Below are 18984 nucleotides of genomic sequence, written 5' to 3'. Positions count from 1 at the left end.
TTTTAACTGTTCGTATTTATAATCCTACCATATGATGTTTACCAGCAGGTGTCAGTGGTCACCAGTTTACTTTTTTCCATGTGGACTTTTAAAGTAAAGCCAGCTGGTTTTAAAGACTTCAAAGTCCTTACTTTCTGTTTGCTGTTGTGCCAAACACACATTTCCTTCCTGCTTTCACAACATGACTGTCTGCCATCAGGCTGGGTTGAGATATATCCGTTGACAGGAAGACACGATGCATGCCGGGGCACCTTTTCTTGCAGTTTGAATGTGCTTCCCTCAGTCAGTCTACACCGACCTGTAAATGTGATGGATTGCCTTGAAGTTGATTCAGGGTGGAGAGATGAATCCAAATTACTGCGGCAACCTACTGACTTCATAAACAAACAGCTGGACTCGACTACCATGAACTTTCAGAAAAATTTTAAAAAAGACACGAAAAGAGACTTGAGTGCCTGACATTTCTTTACTTGACACTGCAAATATAATTAAATGATGCAAGTTTTCGCCTAACTTTTAGGTTTATACTTATACTTGGTTCAACTATGATGTTTACATGAAGCTGCATGTTATACAAAGCAATGCATGACACTGTATTTAGTTTACGTCTATATTTTCAAGCTGAATCATCCCAAGATTAAAAAGACTGAACTAAATCACATCACCAAACTCCAACAGCCTAAATGCAAGAAAACCTTAATAAAGCTTCATTAGATAAACTCTGACAAAACTTTGCAGGATTAAGAATTATTGAATGGAGATTATAACCACATGAAAGGTGAGCATCATAACACCATCTTAGTTTGGATACAAGACCCTGAGGACGCTACAATCATAAAGCAGCTGATTTTAGACTGACTGAGGTTCCAGATGAAAATAAATAGTTATCAGATGCATAACTCCTAACCCCTTTACCTGGACCACATGAGGAAGAAGGTGAAGTGAAAGTATCTGTGCTCTTATGCGGAGTCCCAGTCACAGGCGAATTCTCGGGCTTGGCTTCTGTGGTCAGACCAGAGTAAAGGAGCACATCTTCCTCACACGGCGTTTACTGTAGAGTCAGACGTGATGCTTCTAATCCTGCCAACAGTCTGTATCATAACAGTCTCATGTCGTTTGTTCCCTTCTTCTGTCACTTACCTTGAATCCACATTGATAAAATTAACTGTTGCAACCAACTGGACGATCACTGACGCACCAGCAGGAGCCACAAAACCGTGTTTCAGAATAAAAAGCACCACTGAAGCAAAACCACATTCAGTTTGGTTTAAACTTTAAACGAGTTCATTTTTATTAAAAATCCATTGGTTCAACAGTGATTGACAGCTGTTGTTTCACATGTGAAACTCAACTCAGTTTCTTCAAAGTATCTTACAATGACATGAAAGCAAGAACTGTGCATACAGATGAGTGAGAGCAGGAAAACTGAAACGAGCGCAGCCCTGATCCAGGACTCGCAGTGCTGACTTCAGTCACCGAGCGGCACGCACGATTCGTTTTGAGAAAGGTTAAACTGGCAGGTTTCCATTCCAGCCAAAATGCCCACTTCTTTCCACGAGTACAAAAGATACCAGCATAGATCAGCTGTGTGTGCTGAGGCCAGCGTTTTAATGTTAGACCAGCCTCAAGTTGCCCACTCTGTGATACCAGCACACTCTGAAAATGACTACATGTTGAAATCACAGGTCAGAACCTGAAAGCTTCCAATTAAAGTTTACAAAGACCAAGAAAAGATGTGAAAGATTTTAGATCTAAATCTTTGGAGTATCCAACCTGGAGCTCTGCCACTTCCTGTGCTGCGGGACAAGCGGACTCCATAAACCTCGTGTCTGCTCTGTATTCATGTTCGTTGTTTTATTAAACTACATTTTGTCATTTTTCCAGGATGAACTCATCCTCAAAAACTTATGTTAATTAAAGGCAGCTGGCATGATTGGTGTGAGGGGCATTTCTATATCCACACATGGAAAGTATAGCAGCTGAAATCCCACTGAGCAGGTTCCCCCGTTATCCAACCCACAACAGGACAGCACAGACGATAGCAAAGGTCAGGACCTGTTACTGCTGTGGTTCTGTTGAACTGTGACGTGTTTTATCAAACTGATTCAGGACGCACCGAGACTGGATTACGATCTAGAGTTAGCATTAGCAGCGAATTAGCCGCTCGGGTTTAAGCACAGCGTAGAGCTACGTGAGCTGTGCTGACAGCGACTCACACAATCACGACACCTGGGCTCGCATTATAACGAGCTCTAAACACTCCACCACTGTTGGATTTATAGCAAGTGCTCTGCTCTGTTAGACAAGACGAAAGTCAACTCTGTCATTACGCCATTATTGGAACTTGTCCCTTTAGGGTTGGGGGGTGGGGACCTCCAGGGCTGGAGGGCCGGTGTCCTGCAGGTTTTAGATCTCACCCTGGGTCAACACACCTGAATCACATGAGTTCATTAGCAGGCCTCTGGAGAACTTCAGGACATGCTGAGGAGGTCGTTTAGCCGTTTAAACCAGCTGTGTTGGATCAAGGACATCTTAAACCTGCAGGACACCGGCCCTCCAGGCCTGGAGTTGCCACATCTGCTTTAGGGGGATGCTAGAAAGTTGTAAACGGGGAAACCGTCAGTCCCTCTACCATCGATCCGACGCTCTGTATGTGTCAGCAGCACTGAGCACAAGTCTCTCTCACTGTCTGGTGAGCTTTTTTAAGCCCACCCAGTAACGGACATGTCTGAGACTTCGAAGCAGTGCTTGGTATGAGCATCATTGTCCAAAGGTTCGAAACAAAAAGAAGCTGTTACGGTTTCTCTCCTTTATTATTTACTCCCCTTGTGCCAGGGGAACGTTTGGATTCTCCAGCGCTTCACTGTTTTTGAATGAGAAAAATAAAATTCAGTCACAATGGATGAAACTGAATCTCATATACAAGGCTCTGCGCCATCACGCGAGCCTCAGTTTTATCGGCCGTTTGGCCAGCGGCCGTCGACGAGGCGTTCAGCATTTACACGAGTGCACCCCTGCTGAACGTGACTGCTGACCATTTACCTGGTAGCAGACAAAAGGAGGACTGAGCTGACCCGTGTTGTATTTCAGCTTTTGCTTACACAAAACCACAAACAACAGGCCAATGACGTACATACATTATCACTAGCACACCAACTGTATTAACCTGTAAGTATATCACATCTTTTCAATGATTGAAGGAAAGCAGTGCTGAATCAAGAGCTGAAGGAAAACTGAAGTCATCACAGCAAATTTACATGTCAAACCAATCCAGCTCTTGAAAACAGAGCACACTCAGTCACATGTACATAAACCTGTACAGTATTTACACATGTGCAAAGGAAATGAACATCAAAAATCAAAGGTGAGTAACCCAGACCAAGCATTAGTTTGGCAAACGCCTCTGTCGACCAGAAACGACTCCCTAAACATCCACATGAGAGATTTGAGTCCCAACGCAAGCAAAGGAAACGTCGTCCGAGTATTGTAATACTGATTTCTGTGGTATTGCTGGTTGTACCAAAAGCGCTGCAGGCTCACGAGACGCTGTGCATCTCAACCACATACTCTGCCAATGAGGTGTTTGAGTGCAATATCAGTGAGGTCACTCTAGTGTCACAATGACGGCAAGGCCGATGTCATCCGCACGATGCCAGTGAATAAAGCTATCAGAGCTAAAAGCATGGGGGAAATGAATGAGGGGGGGTCTGCCAGTTACAGAGCTGTGAGCTAACAAAGACATTGTATGTTTGTGAGTTTTTACTGTTTTCATTTAAAATGTGTCAAAGTACACACATTATGTATAACCTGAAAGGCAAAAGGGTCCCAGGCATGATCCTGTGCCAAGCGCTGCAGCTTAATAGGCTTAGAATTAGCCTGTCAGGAGCATGAAGAGCAGGATTACTGTAAGAGCCAGAGGAAAGGAGGCAGTGACACAGTGAGAGCAGATCAGGTTAAACACATACAAAACACAAGAGCTTTACACGTCAACGAAAACAGAGAAGATCCTCTGGAGGATGGCGAGTGCTGATGCTCTTCCTCTCGCCTTTCCTGAAGATGAGCTGCAGCGTGCGTAACTAACAACAGCCTGGAAAACAAATACCTGCGTGGTTATCAGCCTGCAGCACACACTGCAGGAGGTCGTCACGAACCGTGTTAGCGATAAGTGCTTTGCTCCACTCGTCCCTTTTACACATCAGGTGTGAACATGTGTGAATACTTGTGTCACCACTCTTAAACAGTCCAACTGGACATTATTGGTTTTTCTACCCAACACTGAGTCTGACTGCACCACAGCTCAGATTCCTGTCTTTGTGAAGGATCATTCGGATTTATTATTCCATTATTCCTACTGGGTGTGATGCACGCTGAACAATGATCATATTAAAGTAAGAACAACAGTAATCGCTCTCATTACTGATGTCCCAATAATCCAACTCCTTAATCACAAAGTCGCCTTTATGAGGGTAAAACTCGAGGCCAGAGCCTCTATGATTACAGGCTGGAACAGATCAGGGCTTCGCCTGTGATAACTATTTAATAAAGAAGCACTAAGGGGATTTCCCAACTCTCTGAGATTGAAAACATTTGTATCACGGTGTTATTTCATGGTAGTTTTAAGGTGTATCACATTCATATTAAACTTCAGCTACAAGACTTATACAAGCATGTTTTGGTGATGCATCTACCTGACTTTGGTCGGCTTTAGCAGCCTGCAGTGCTGCACCTGCTGACATAATTAGGAGTCGACACCAGAGGCCACAAACTGGTCAGCAGTCGAGCCTAACTGGACTGTTTTCAGCTGGCCACCTATGACCAGTAACCAGCTGGTAAACCTCAGATATACGTGATTCTCTGCTGACCATCTCGTGCCTCATGTTGCAAGGATATTAAACATATTAAATACAGCGTCTTACTCCGTCTTGTCCTTTTCTGCAGCAGTCTTTCTTATCTGACTGAAGTCATGTAAAGATGCCCTGAAATGACAGAATTCAGTCTAAAGGGGCTTCAGTGCAAACCACAGACTGGAACAAACATGTAATAAACCTGCATGATCCTTTGTCTGCCTCACTGACTGGATGACGTGCTCAGGGCTAAAAGTATTTCTGTGTTTAAGGCTCTATGTTAATAACAGGGACCGCTCTCCATCATTATACATTCTGATCATGCGGCCAGGGGTGTGTCTGCGACTGGCCAGCCTATCTTACAGTTTGCAAAGGGGAGAAACCCCCCAACCACGAGCCCCTGCTGGCTGGACACTTGCTGATAAAGAAGAAAAAGTCCCCCACCCATGTTACTAATATGTAAGCACCAAAGTTTTTATTTTCCCCCTCACACGACCAAGGAGCAGAACGTCCCTCGACAGCGAGCTTTTGTCTTCAAACACCATCGAGCTGTACGCCATTAATACCTGAGCATTCAGGGCATGTTTGTATTTGAGTCCAATCTTCATGTAAATTGTAAAACCCACAAACAACTTTGCAGCAACACGCAGCACGGTGAGGTGGCTGGATGCAGTGTCGGCCCTTTGGGTGAATGTGAGCACAAGAAATCACAGGATCATGTCTCATATTGCATTTAGTAACACTTAGCACCGAGGTTTGGGTGGCATTTGAAGACAAAGGCTCTGACTGTCTTTTCTACCTGAAAGCAGGAGTTTCTAGGGTCACGCTGCTCTTCCGTCATGCTTCAGATGAAATGAGGAAGTGGAAGCTGTGATTAGCCTGAGACTAGGCTGCAGTTTGGAGCAGCAGATGTGACACCTCCCCCCTTCAATATAAAGTCGTAGACTGTGGGTGCTTTGAACAGTGGCTAAAGGATAATCAATATTACAACCAATGACTGTTGCCCATTATGTGACCGTCGTTGTTAACAGCAGCTGATGAGATGTTTGCGTGTGCTTTGCGGCCGAGTTTGTGGTGACGTTTGCTCGTCAATCACGTGTCCCAGTCGAGCTCTCTGCACGCGATACGGACCAGTCTGAGCTCCAGTTCAAAGGCGTCGGGCCGCTCCTGAGGGTTGGCCGACAGCATCTCCCTGATCAGCTGCTTCATGTGGCTGTTCATGCTCTTTTTCCGGGCAGGGATCAGTAGCTCCATCTTTGGGTTTTCTAACAGGGCCTCTCCTAGCGGCACAATCTCCGAGCCCTGCTGCACGTAGCTCCCCAGCAGCTCCTTCTGAGTCTCCACATCCACAAAGGTGATGCGCTCCACCATAGCCCAGATAATCACCCCCAGGGCGAAGATATCTGCCTTGGCTGTGTAATGGCCCTCCCAGACCTCCGGGGCCATGTAGAAGTCCGTCCCACAAGCCGTGGACAGGAAGCACTTGTTGACGCTGGCCGGCTCCTCGGGGTTGAGCCCGGATGTAGAGCAGACCTTGCTCAGGCCAAAGTCAGCCACTTTGAGGGTGGGCTCGGACGAGCCGGCTGGCGTGCAGGCCTGGGAGATGAGGATGTTGTCTGGTTTGAGGTCACGGTGTATGATCTGGTTACGGTGCAGGAAAGCCAGGGCGCTGCCCAGCTGCAGCATGAAGCTGGTGTTGGTCTTGCGGCTAGGTTTGCGAGACAGCAAGTAGGCATTCATGTCGCCGCCGTCGCAGAAGTCCATAACAAACCACAAATAGTAGGCACAGCAAGGGTCAAAGGTGATCTCGCCCTTCAAAGACGTCTCCACGAGCTGCAGAAGAAACACAGAAGATGAAAAGTGCGTGCACATAAGCAGTGCTGCCATTTTCCATGTAACGATTGTGACATACGGCCTAGATCAACACATTTATGGCGTGTCTCAACATAGATGCTCTTTCTGGTGGCAGATGGCTGCACAACATTTAGGAAACAGCAGTTTATAATTGATGCCCAATGCTGGTAGTGTGGAGCCATCAGACTATTACAGCACACATCCCTACTATACACCAGTCCTCATTTAATTAGTAATTATTCAAGTCTGACTCCCTCTCACAACATCGTAGCATGTTTATCTTAAAACATAAATCGTCACAGGGGACTGTTGTCAGCCCGACGCTTTGAACTGAGCTAAACTGTGACTGGCTCTATGAAAGCACATTCGGCCAGTTTCCTCGTCTGGAGCATTTGGATGGTTTTTTGGTTTCTTGTTGTTGTTTTGATAATTTTATTTTAAATTTTCAAAATGTAACACAAAAACAAACCCAAAACAAAAGGAGACACACAAAGGCTCCGATGTGTTACAAAAAAACCAATTCAAACAAATTTGCACTTCACAATACAAAAAAAAAAAAAAGGATACTCCTAACTACTTTGAATGGAACTTGCTGCAGGAATTCTGGCGAGCTGTTGTTGGAAACTCACTCTTTGACCAGTCGATGGTACATCCTGATAATTTACCAAAAGCTGTGATCAGGCTGAGGAGCAGAGGAACTGATTGTTCAGCATCCTGCAAGAATGTCGCAAAATGTGACAGAACTCTGAACCATCAGGTCCCGCTGTTTTGCCATCAGCGAATGATTGTATAGCCCGGATAACCTCCTGAAGAGTAAACTCAAGATAATCCCGGTCGGAGTTCCTCAGTTTAGGCAATGGGAGAGAATCGAAGAAGCCATTAAGATCAGATTGTAACATATTATGCGTAAGAGAACATAACTCACTACAGAGCTCGCTGAAGCAACGGTTTATATCAAGCGGGTTAGTTAGCAGAGTTTTGGATTTGATGCTGTGTATTGCTCTTGCTATGCTGTCGTGATAGCAACATACCAGGTTTATCCCCAAACTCGAAATGCTTTTGTCGCAATTTCCAAAGTAGATTACTGACTAGGCCACTCGTTATGTCATTATATTCGTATTTTAATTTCTCTATCTCATTATAATCCACAGGAGATGCAGAGACTTGATACAATCCAGGTCAGGAAGGACACTGTTGATTTCTCTCTTTCTTTTTTAAGAGCTGAAGTGTAAGAGATTATTCGCCCCTCAAAACAGTCTTCAGTGCGTCCCATGAAGTCGAATCGGATACCTCACCATTATCGTTTACTTCTATGTAATTCTTCAATTTGCAGGTTATATTCTTAACAAAAATGTCATCCTTAAGAAGGTTAGTGTTAAGTCGCCAAGAGTAAACCTGTTTGGAAGTCCATCCATTCGCTTCTGCTTGTCCTTTTTTTTTCAGGGTCGCGGGTGTTGCTGGAGCCTATCCCAGCTGTCATAGGGCGAGAGGCGGGGTCCACCCGGGACAGGTCTGTCGCAGGGCCAACACACAGGGACAGACAACCATTCACACTCACAGTCACACCTATCCCCACTGTTTTGGAAGTGAAAGATTTAATGATATTGTTAAGGGACTACGGTCAGATATTAATATATTATGATACTTGGAGTTGGTGACTTGAGAAATGAGACGTGAGCTCAGCAGAAAATGGTCGATCCTGGTATAAGATTTATGAACATGTGAGTAGAACGAGTTCTCTCTACCTGTAGGACGTTGAATCCTCCAAATATCTACCATGTCCCTGGTTTTAAGAAGATTGTTTAAAAGTTTTGAAGAAGCTGTTTCTGACACTAATTGTGTAGATGATCCATCTAGGAAGGGCTCAGGATAACTGTTAAGATCTCCAGCCACTATTATATTAGGATCGTTATCTGGGAGCAGATCAAAAATTCTCTTAAAGAAACTCGGTTCATCTGCGTTCGGGCCATATATATATTTAGGAGTATTAATGGGTGAGAATTATATATCTACCTAGGGGATCGGTAACCACAGAAGTCATCTGGAATGGGACGTTCTTCCCAAATAGTACCGCGACACCACACGTGCGAGGTGAATGGTGACTGATATATCTGAGATACCCAGTTGCACTTTAATCTGTGTTGTGTATCTTTGTGTAGCAATGTAACACAATGCTACCTTATATCGCTTCACAGCTACACAAAGCTCAGACTCTACACGCCTCAGTTAGCATAGTAAACTTTTACGTTTGGGAGAGTTACCAGGAGAAGCCTCAAAGTTTGCATTCGAGCAAACCACAAGCTTTCTGAAAGAGCCCTGGGGAGATATTTGGCCATAACATCATATTTTATGAAAACCAAACACAGCACATCAGCACAAACATCTCATAGCAGCTGTCAAGCATGGCTGTGGAAGGGTGACTGTATGGGCCGTGGGCACCTGGCAGGCATCGCCTGAACAACCAACTCCTCTGTATTCGGCACTGAGGCTTCTGTCTGCGAGCCAAAGCTGGGGAACATTTCTGCAGCAGGACAATGATCTCAAACATAAATCAACAACAGAAAAGCCTAACAAAGAAAATAATCAGGTGTTGCAGTGGCCCAATCCAAGTCCCGACTGCATGGAGTCTGTTCTCTGATTTTCGTTCCCCCAACAGTTCAAAAGCACCAAGAGGTTTACTGGAGGTCCTGGAGGCAGCCACCCTCTTTTTCTTTTTTAAAATCAGGCCACTGAAGTTTGTGCAGTGTCATTTGTCCCAATACTTGTAACAGCTCTTGAAATCACAACTGAAATGCTTTAACCTCCTAGGACCTGGGTCCACATATGTGGACATCACATTTTGGGTTATTTAGACCAAAATACTCAATTTTGCTCTACAGGGGCCTGATATGTACTCACGGGGACGTTATACTGCTAGTGGTCTACTGAAATTTTAAACTAATATCCTCATGTGGCTCTCATTCTTCTTAGAAACAAAAATCAGGTAAAAAAATAAATAAATAAAATCTGGTAATTCTTTGTTTTTACATTCATCGGGACCCAATCAGGCCAAATATCAAAGAGAAATGAAAATGCTGCTGTGGAAGAGCTCAGGTTTCAGGAGGTTAAATGTGCTGCTGAAAATAATCTAAATCAGCATAAAAACAGTAGCAGAAACTTGTTTTAAACAGATGGTTGTCAGAGGATTCACCACCCAAACACATACTGCAAATTATCCCACAGGTGGTGTGGTCAGATACTCCCACCCATTATCACTCACTGTACTGCAAGCATGTACTGGAATATTACAATTAAAAAAGGAGAGCTGGAATAAAAGGATTCTGGGAAAGTTTCCAGTGCTAGCACTGCAGAAAGGTGAATGAACGGCTTCAAAACAGCCCTGTGAGCTGCTCAGAGGCAGTAATCAGGCCTGTGGAGAGCTCCTGAAGCTGCTCCAACATTCATACTGCGCAGCCAATGCACGGCAGGCAGCAGCACACATGACTCCAGTCTCACCTCGCCAACAAACACAAAGCTGCCCACTGACGACCCACTGAATCAGTGCGGTTATCGGTCTGATTCAGGTCGTCATAAATCAATCAACATAAAGTATAATAAACAGAACAAAATGTATTGTGTAATTGTGTTAGTCTGCTGTTTCCCACAAATACCACTTTTAAACAATGTTGTTAATGTTTAATTTGTTCTCATCTTTAGATTTTTGTGATTTCTTTTTCCTTGATATTATTATAACATTTTAAATCTTAGTGTTGTGTCAGCGGCGATGTTGGAGGCAGGAGGACGAGACCACAGAGAAGCTTTATGGCTGTAAAACAGGAGAACACACTGAGAGCGCCAAACAGGATGTTAGGGGCAGCGTGAGACGGGGGCACATGATCAGCTGTTGTGACCTCTCAAGGGAGCAGCTGAAAGAAGAAGATGATGATGATGATGATGATGATGATGATGATGATGATGATGTTCCACCCTGGCAGATTTATTAGTAGCTCTACATTTCACTAATCATTGCATCACAGCTGAACGATGTGTTATCATCACGATGCCCGAGGCTCTAACCTGTGCATCCTGCCTTTAACCAACTTCAGCACATGTTTGAAAACTAAAGGTTTCTGAAGTGCTGCACTAAGTGCCGGAGATTACATTTGAGAAATAATTCACTGGCTACAGTTCAAGCACATTATTGATTATTGATCTAAAACAGGTTCTGCTTTCAAACAATGTTATCACTTTAGCATGAAGTTATAAAGAACTGCTAAACCTCCATAAAGCTTCATATAATATTGCCCAGCATGGTGATAAACAATCACAAAGGGTCTTTTAAATTCATCAAAGCAAACTGAAGGCAAAATCAGGCACACTGCATGTTAACAGGCTGCACACGCTAACAACATGAAACTGTCGGCTCCACGCAGCAGCAGCAACTAAAGAGTCTGAGTCTAAAAAACCAACACGTGGATAAATCGATGACAGCACAGAGCTTCCCTCTGACTCAGGAATAAATGGGACCTTCCCATTTGAGTCAAAAATAATAAACATTGAACTATCAGATCAGATCATTTAACTAAATTTTTACAAGTGCCTTTGTGTAAGTCACAATCTACAGTGTATAAATGGATAAGCTCATTCAGTCAACATCGAAGCATTAAAGCATTAGAAATAATTTCCCCAGGGATCAGTAAAGTATTCTGATTAATCAGACTCTGCATCAGCATTAATGTTGTCAGGTGTAAACTATACGTCTGACTGTCACCGTAGCACACTGGAGGGTTTGTGTTCTCCTATCACCTCAGACGCTGTCATGTTCTTATCTGGTTGGAGAGCCTTTTTGTCCAGTACCTGACAAACTGGTTTTTCCTCCCAAGTCCTGCTTCTTAAAGAATCACAACCTGCAGGACGCTAAGGCAGGAAGTCACCTGCTGGGCAACAGTGTGACGAATGCATCTATAAATAAAGACAATCACATGAATGAAAGTGAAACACCAAACCGTGTGTTTTGGTCACATCAAGTATCACATCTGAACTTGTATTACTTCTTTGATCAATGTGTGTTTAACTGGCTGAGGGGACAAGATGAGTTTGGCATGAGCCAACAGGAGATTTCACAGTTTCACTTCTGCAGGATCGCTCCGAGCACGATTCCTTTTTCTGTAACCCCGAGGTCAGCACAGGAACTAATGTGAAGTTAAAAACAAGCAGAGCGGTGCCCTGTAAAAGCATTTACATGCACACAGTGACATCTGTCAAACAGAAAATACAGTCTGAGATTAGCACTTCCTGTTTATCATTTACACGAGCTGTGTTCAAATAGCCGAGTAGGTCGCTCGCTCACTACATCAGCAGGCAGACTCTACCTGCACACGCTGCTTTCACAGGACTCTTTGCCCCGTGATTTCACAGCTGCTAGAACCACCGTTACAGCAGCATTTCCTGCATTTATCAGTCTGTCACGTCACTGTGGAGGAATTTTGCCCCATTTTTCTTTATAACATTGTTTAAGTTCATTGAGGTTTCCGGACATTTGTTTATCTGCAGCTTTCTTAAGGTCCTACCACAGTAACGGAGCCAGTCGGCGGTCACATGTTGACGTGTGGACACGGACACACCTTTATTTGTTCATTTCTTGTGGTTTGTGTTTACAGTCACACTCCTGTTGTGTGGCCCAGTTTAAGCCAAAGTTAAGCTCAGGATCAGTAACATGTTTAAACAAAACTAGCATCCTGACAACTGACCTCCAGGACACTGCTGTACAGAGGAGTGCACGTCAGCTCACTGACTGCAAGAAGCTCAGACTGCAGAGCAAGCCTAAGTCATCATCCTCTATTACGATAGGTCGGTTTGTCCTGATATGCTGTTTGGTTTGGGCCAATCGTGGCACTACTATAGGAAATAATCTCTTGTGTGTCAAGAGGACTTTGACCTTCATATGTGCGTGTGACGTTCTTTGCCTGTAATATCACCGACCACCATGTGTAAACTGGTAGATCATATATCGAAAGGCCTCCTCAAATGGACGCACAATGTAGTCTTTCACAACAACTGTGTAGTTTCACTGGACGAATTCGCAGCATTTTCAAACCCAGCTCGATTTTTTGGATCCCAATAAACAATCCGACCAATCAGGTCACTGGATTTGGCAACAAGTGCGCTCACAGCTCAAGCCGCACACCTGTACTGAACAGACATCGGCATGGAAATAGTCAAACAGCACACAGGTAAACTTTGCTGCGGCTCACTGGGCCCTGTGAAGTGATTTCTCTGCCTCCTCAGCTGTGGTTCAAACTGACCCACTGACATCCTGTAATATGTATGAAAGCGACCGTGACACAGCTTCAGCTCCAGGATCAAACCACGATATTCTCCCTGCTGCTGCGTCCTCGTGAGAACAGTAGGAGCCGTAATCACAGGTTCTTATTTAGGAACATCAGCACCAGCTCACCGTTGCTTTTATTTTTGTTCCACGGTCAATTTTTATGTAAAGAAATAACACAACAGGTGGAGAACAAGGAGCAGCTCTGACAAACTCACTGCAATGAACAGAATTACAAGAGCACAGTTTCTCTGCTGGGTTAGCTGTGTAGAGAAATACCCACAGAACAATCAGAACATCTGTTACAAACCAAGCTGTGTTTGACTCGTTTTAACTTGTCAATTCTCACATTTTCATCTGATATTATTACTACTGTTTGTTAAAATGACTGTTTTAGGACTAAAACAGTCATTTTCTTTACCTTATACAGTGAAGCAGTTATAAAAAGTGAACACAAACACAGACGAACTACACCCATCGTTAGGGATGGGTATCGAAACCCGGTTCTTGTTGAGAACCGGTTCCCACTGTTTCAGTTCCTTGGAAGTGTTTGCCGTTTTTGCAAACGATTCCCTTATCGATTCCAGTCGCCCCGAATGACGTCCCCACGTTGCGGAGCGTCATTTACCTGGCAGGAAACACGGCGGCTCAAACGCTCAAAAGTTTGGTTACACTTTACGAGAACGGATGACAACAGGACAACTTGCAATACTTGCAAAGTAGATATTTCATTTAAGGGAGGAAACACTACGAATATGCAAAAGCATTTGCTCACAAAACACGCGATGACCTTAAATGAATGTCGTGTTTTTAATTCCGCTCCGGACTCGTGAATCTCAACCAGCAGCAGTGGTAGCTGGCTCAGATGCTGGCAGCTCTCGCTGCAGTCTGCTGGTAGCGTCTCCTTTCAGGCAGGATAGACGAATGTCACCGAGCAGAGACTCAGTTTGTGGTCAAAGGCTTGAACCTGTTTGCCACAGCAGATGTGTTTAATTGTAGGCAGGGACATTACTGGATATTCTTGTGTAATTGCTACAGAATAATTTATGTTATACTTTGTTATTGCTACAGAAGAATATTTATTTTATTATTTTACATTTACAATGTTTTTCCTGGGGACCCTGTGACACCCCATTGAAGAGCCGTAGGCTGGATCTCCTAAGATCTCACTGTTGGGTTTGTAAGGCCATGTTACTCCTAAATTTCTGTCTTGTTCAAAGAGAAGATAGAAGTTCTGAGCTAATCAACCTCAGTGTTCTCCTTTTTAAAAAAGAATTGATAAAGAATCGAATCGTTAAACAGAATCGAAAATGGAATCGGAATCGTGAAAATCTTATCAATACCCATCCCTACCCATCGTGACTGATCCCATGGGTCATGTGTTCTCACCTCAAGGTAGAGCGGCGAACTGGAGCCGTGGTTCATCCTCTGGGCTAGCTGGTCCCGCTGCAGGATACACTCCTCCAGGTGGATGACATTCGGGTGCTGGCTTTGGATGCTGCTGAGGGCCCAGAATTCCCGAAGGGCCAGTTCGACATTTTCTGGAGAGTGGCAGCGAATCTTCTTCACCGCCACCCTTGCCCCTGTACGCTTCACTACTGCCTCATAGACCACACCGTAACTGCCACGCCCCACCTCCTGGATGAGTTCGTACTTCGGCTGGCTGCTTACCATCCTAGTCCTCACTGTGGAGACATATTGTGAGAGTTAAGCTCGCCCTCTGCACTCTGTTGACATGCTAGCATGCTAGTATGATCCCATGGAGTGTATAACGCATGGACGCAGCCACCCAATGCGAACTCATTAGCTAACAACGTGTCAACTGCAAATCATTAGCCACAGACAACCCCACAGCTAATCCTCCTTTCTGATACTCGAATACCCACAAATACAAAGCAGGCTTATTGATTCCAGTGACTGAGCCCATGATTCATAGACTTTGATAGGACCACAAGTCTTTTTGCAACCACAGGTATTATTGTGTCCTGGTGGAAAATCATTTCGCCTATCCAGGGTTGCTTCACTGTGACTCCAAAGCTACGTCCGTCTGCATCTACCCAGTGAAAACTCAAAGAATCGCATATAAAAAGTAAAAGCTGCTCCATTTCTTAGCCAGAAAGCTGACTCTGTAATTGGAGAGACTGAACACACTGGAGAAGCCATTTTTCAGGATCTATGTCAGACGTACGAATTTCCCTTTGAGATCAATAAAGTTACTCTTGCTCTTGTAAGGGGCTGCCACAGCAGATGGTAAATATGTTTACTGTGGGTGCTCTTCCTGCCACAAAGCTCCCAGAGAGCTGTGCCTCCTGCTCTCATTCACCTAACATGCAAACGTTGGGTGAATGAGTTAACACAACAAACTTTGTGACAAATAAAGACCTAAACAGTTGTCAGGTGCCTCTCCTCTGAGTCTCTTTGCCCACAGTTCAACTTCACACTCTTTACCAGCAGTCGTGTTTCTGCTCTGCAGCCTCTCTGAGGTCACCAAACCAGTTCTGTGTCTGTCCGTCTGCTGTGACTTTGCAACACCAGAGTAATGATTTAAGACTTTATCCCAAAACATGAAAAACAACGTGGCTCACTAAAGTAAAAACAATGGAGGAATCCAAACGCTGTTTGGAATCAAAGAACAGCAGCAATGACAAACACCGTGGGTGAGTAACATGTCCACAGTGAAATATTCAGGACACAGAAACATTCTTGAAAGCAACAGTTTGGAGATTACATGTTTAAACTGGACCGGTACCGGTCCGTGAGTCGTTTGGCACCGGGCCGCGAGAATTGAGGCTCAGGTGTGAAATGTCTGGTTTTCAGGGTTTTTATCGGTTTTCAGTTTATTTTGTTATCGTTTTTATCGTTTACTCGGTTTTCCTGGGTCTTTTCACGTGTGTTATGAATAAATCTTCTTTTTTCGGTACCGGTACTGGTTTTATTTTGTTGTATTTATCCGCGACACCTTAAAGGCCGGTCCATGAAAATATTGTCGGGCATAAACCGGTCCGTGGCGCAAAAAAGGTTGGAGACCGCTGGTTTAGACCACAGCTCGTGATAGTTGGTCCACATTTCTCCTCACTGCTCATATTAACATCTGTGTGCTCCTGAACAGTGCTGAAGCCAGCTGAGATCACACTGTGGTCCTGGGAAGTGTGAAGCCTGGATCCTACTCGGCTGAGACAAAGACACTGACAGCTGGAGACGTCACAGCCAGGCTGCATGCGGGACATGCATACTTGCATACTTGGTGCACTGCAATTTACATTTCTGTGGATGAATCCACAAGGTCACAAAAAACATCAGGCGCACGACCAGCACAGACCTGTGTGATGATGTCGCTCTGACCCGAGCACAGCAGGCTGTAGAACTGACAGCACAATTACCTTCATTAGACCGTCAACCAAACCATCATTTTCTGCAGTTTTCTTAGTTTAGCTGCAACAACCATTCACAGTTCAGCTGCTTAACAAAAGGCCTGGCAGACAGTTCAGGTAGAAACCAAGTATGATTATTGTTACTTTATAACTCAGTGGCATAGAACAGACAGCTGAATGCTGGACAGGACTAAAAACAGGGACAGATTACAATCAATGTAACTACACAGTTATTAGAACGGCAAAAATAAAGATTACAGATATAATGTAATTGGGTGACAACTGTAAGCTGTCAACAAAGTAAATAAATACTACTTAATAACTGTTTACCCAGTGAGCTGTAAAGCAGTGACAGAGGCGCCTGCAGACATCACTTTTTCTTGTTGAATAAGTGATGCAACAAAGAGTCCTACTGTGTCTCAGCAACAAGGCAGCAAATAAAAATTTAGGATATAACAACATGTTATTGTTATTATTATTAATATTATTATTAATACCACCATAGTAATATGGCTTAAGCGCAGCCTGTTACACACCAATGCATGTAAGATGAGTGGAGAAGTGAAAGATAAGTGCCCCCGCCCCTTCATTTCTCCTGTTATTAAAAAAAGCAGTTTTAACTTTCAATTAATAACAAACACACGAGGAAACCTGTATAGTATTCAGTTTGTAGCATACCCCTCTGCTGCTCCATTGTGTAAACAGGATTCAACACCATGTACAACTATTGTGTTAACGTGACACCACTACAGGGTTACATCACCTTGCAGAGGAGCTGGGTCGTAATCAGATTAGAAAGTACTTTTTTAAGTATATATTTAAGATAAGAAAACTAAGCACAGGCAACATGGACTGCAAACCATCCCTGTCAGTTGGTTTTTCTATACACAAACTGACAAGGATTTTAAAAAATAAATCCATAGTATTTGATGATTTGGGCTATTGGAATACTGTTTCAGCAATACTCGATAAGTAAAACTCACGTGTACAAAGTCACTTGGTCACATGTCAATAATAGCTCAGTTATAACTATTTCTTCTTATTATGAAGCCAACTTATGTTAGCATTGTTTCACTTGATGGGCTGTTGCTCTTTCGACTTGGAGCACAACACAACTTAGCACTGTAACAACTCTGCCTGTTATCCTGGGAATGGCCGGTATTAAACACCTGTCTATATCCCAATATTCACTGGACTAATCAGAAAACTTCATTCTAAAGGAAGGTGACAGTGACAGGTTCGGAGCTGATGGATGTCTCCCAAAAGTCGGCAGCGAAAGGCTGACTCCCGGACGGAAGAAGCGGTAGCCAGCGTGCTAAGGGGCTGATTACAAATCCACTTGACTGATTGGCTAAGAGGCTAACAGCTATCTGGCCTGCCTACTGTCAGCTAACGATGTTGTTGCTCAGCTAACGTTAGCTAATCACGTTAACCTGAGCTAACAATGAGTCCATATATCTTTAGCACAACTGACACGTACGGTGGTACCGAGCATCTAGCTAGGACAAGTCCATGCCTCTTTAACGGTACCAGCACCGGGGCACAGAGGGGGCAGCGTGATAAGCACAGGGTATTGACAGTTTATTGTCCTGTGTGTGTGTGTGTGTGTGTGTGTGTGTGTGTGTGTGTGTGTGTGTGTGTGTGGCATCAGAAAAAAAATCCAGCCTCAAAACACACACACGCGACCCAAGTAGCTACCGCAGACGAGACAATAGTTGATATGTAGAAGAAACAACAGTTGTCGGGCCGCGACTGTTATCAAGCTCACCTTCGAGTCGATTCTCGGGGGTTCATTTGTTGTCTTCTTTACTCTCCCTGGCAGCCATTACCGCCGCGCACGTTCTGCTCGCACAGTCAAACCAAGAAGGTTTTGTCAAACACTGGACGTGAGAGCGCGCAGCTGCTATGCAGCACAGCGCGTCAGTGGCGATAGAGCGACGACTTCCGGTCATACCCTTCAAAATAAAATTCCCGTAGATGCTTTTTTATAATGGAGACTCAATAACCAGGAGGTGGAGGAACGTTGACGGGCGAGGGTATGTTTTTCTAAACATGTTTTATGAAAAAAAAAATTAAGTACATGCAGAGAAATAGCTGATTAGTTCTTCATTAAGTCTTGTTGCATCAAAAAATTCTGCTTTGCTTTATATTCTAAGAGTTGCTTACTTGCTCTGTTTGGTGACTTTTTTAGTCATTTTTGTGTGGATTTTTTCTTTGTTTGTTTAAACACTTGTACTTTAGCAATTGAAAGGAAATCCTGACTCAAAGATGGCAAAAGGCACGTGTATTTTTAAAATGAAAAACTTCCTATTATAGCTAGCACATTTGATTAGCATTATTCAGTCAGTGAAATGAGAACACTTGGTGAACAAAATGCCGTGCACACCTGCAGAAGAGGATTGGGATTTTTTTACTCAGAATTCTTAAAAAAACCCAAAATAGACTCCCCCACTTTTTTCTATTTCCAGTGGCACTAATCCTCTTCCATACACACCTGTACAAGTTTATGTAATCTAATGTAGTGGACCCGCTATCCAAATATCACCTGTAATTCTTTCTCAAATACAGATACTGATGCTTGGATGATAGACAAACCTATTTGCCTGAT

At 43.9% G+C, this 18984-nt stretch overlaps 1 protein-coding gene across 1 annotated transcript; it reads right to left on the bottom strand.

The window, feature by feature from the left end:
- Positions 1–2355: 2355 nt before the first annotated feature.
- pdik1l (PDLIM1 interacting kinase 1 like) lies at positions 2356–18318 on the bottom strand. The gene is made up of 3 exons (XM_014338479.2): positions 18145–18318; positions 14395–14690; positions 2356–6677 (listed from the first exon to the last, which is right to left on the bottom strand). Exons 2-3 carry the CDS (start codon positions 14677–14679, stop codon positions 5937–5939), a joined length of 1026 nt encoding a protein of 341 aa, XP_014193965.1. The 5' UTR covers positions 14680–14690; positions 18145–18318; the 3' UTR covers positions 2356–5936.
- Between the last annotated feature and the right edge of the window lie 666 nt (positions 18319–18984).

This window comes from Haplochromis burtoni, unplaced genomic scaffold (assembly GCF_018398535.1).
Source record: "Haplochromis burtoni strain Fernald_Lab_line unplaced genomic scaffold, NCSU_Asbu1 Contig_218, whole genome shotgun sequence".
Classification (NCBI taxonomy): Eukaryota; Metazoa; Chordata; class Actinopteri; order Cichliformes; family Cichlidae; genus Haplochromis; species Haplochromis burtoni.
Note: the sequence above shows the minus strand (reverse complement) of the source record. Positions and strands in the feature narration are given on the sequence as shown.

Bases quoted from the DNA above. Each gene is read 5' to 3' on its own strand.
- pdik1l (XM_014338479.2), bottom strand. From the start codon at position 14,679: ATGGTAAGCAGCCAGCCGAAGTACGAACTCATCCAGGAGGTGGGGCGT. The intron at 6,678-14,394 runs GTGAGAACACAT...TTTCTTCTGCAG, and splicing joins GTTCGCCGCTCTACCTTGAG to CTCGTGGAGACGTCTTTGAA.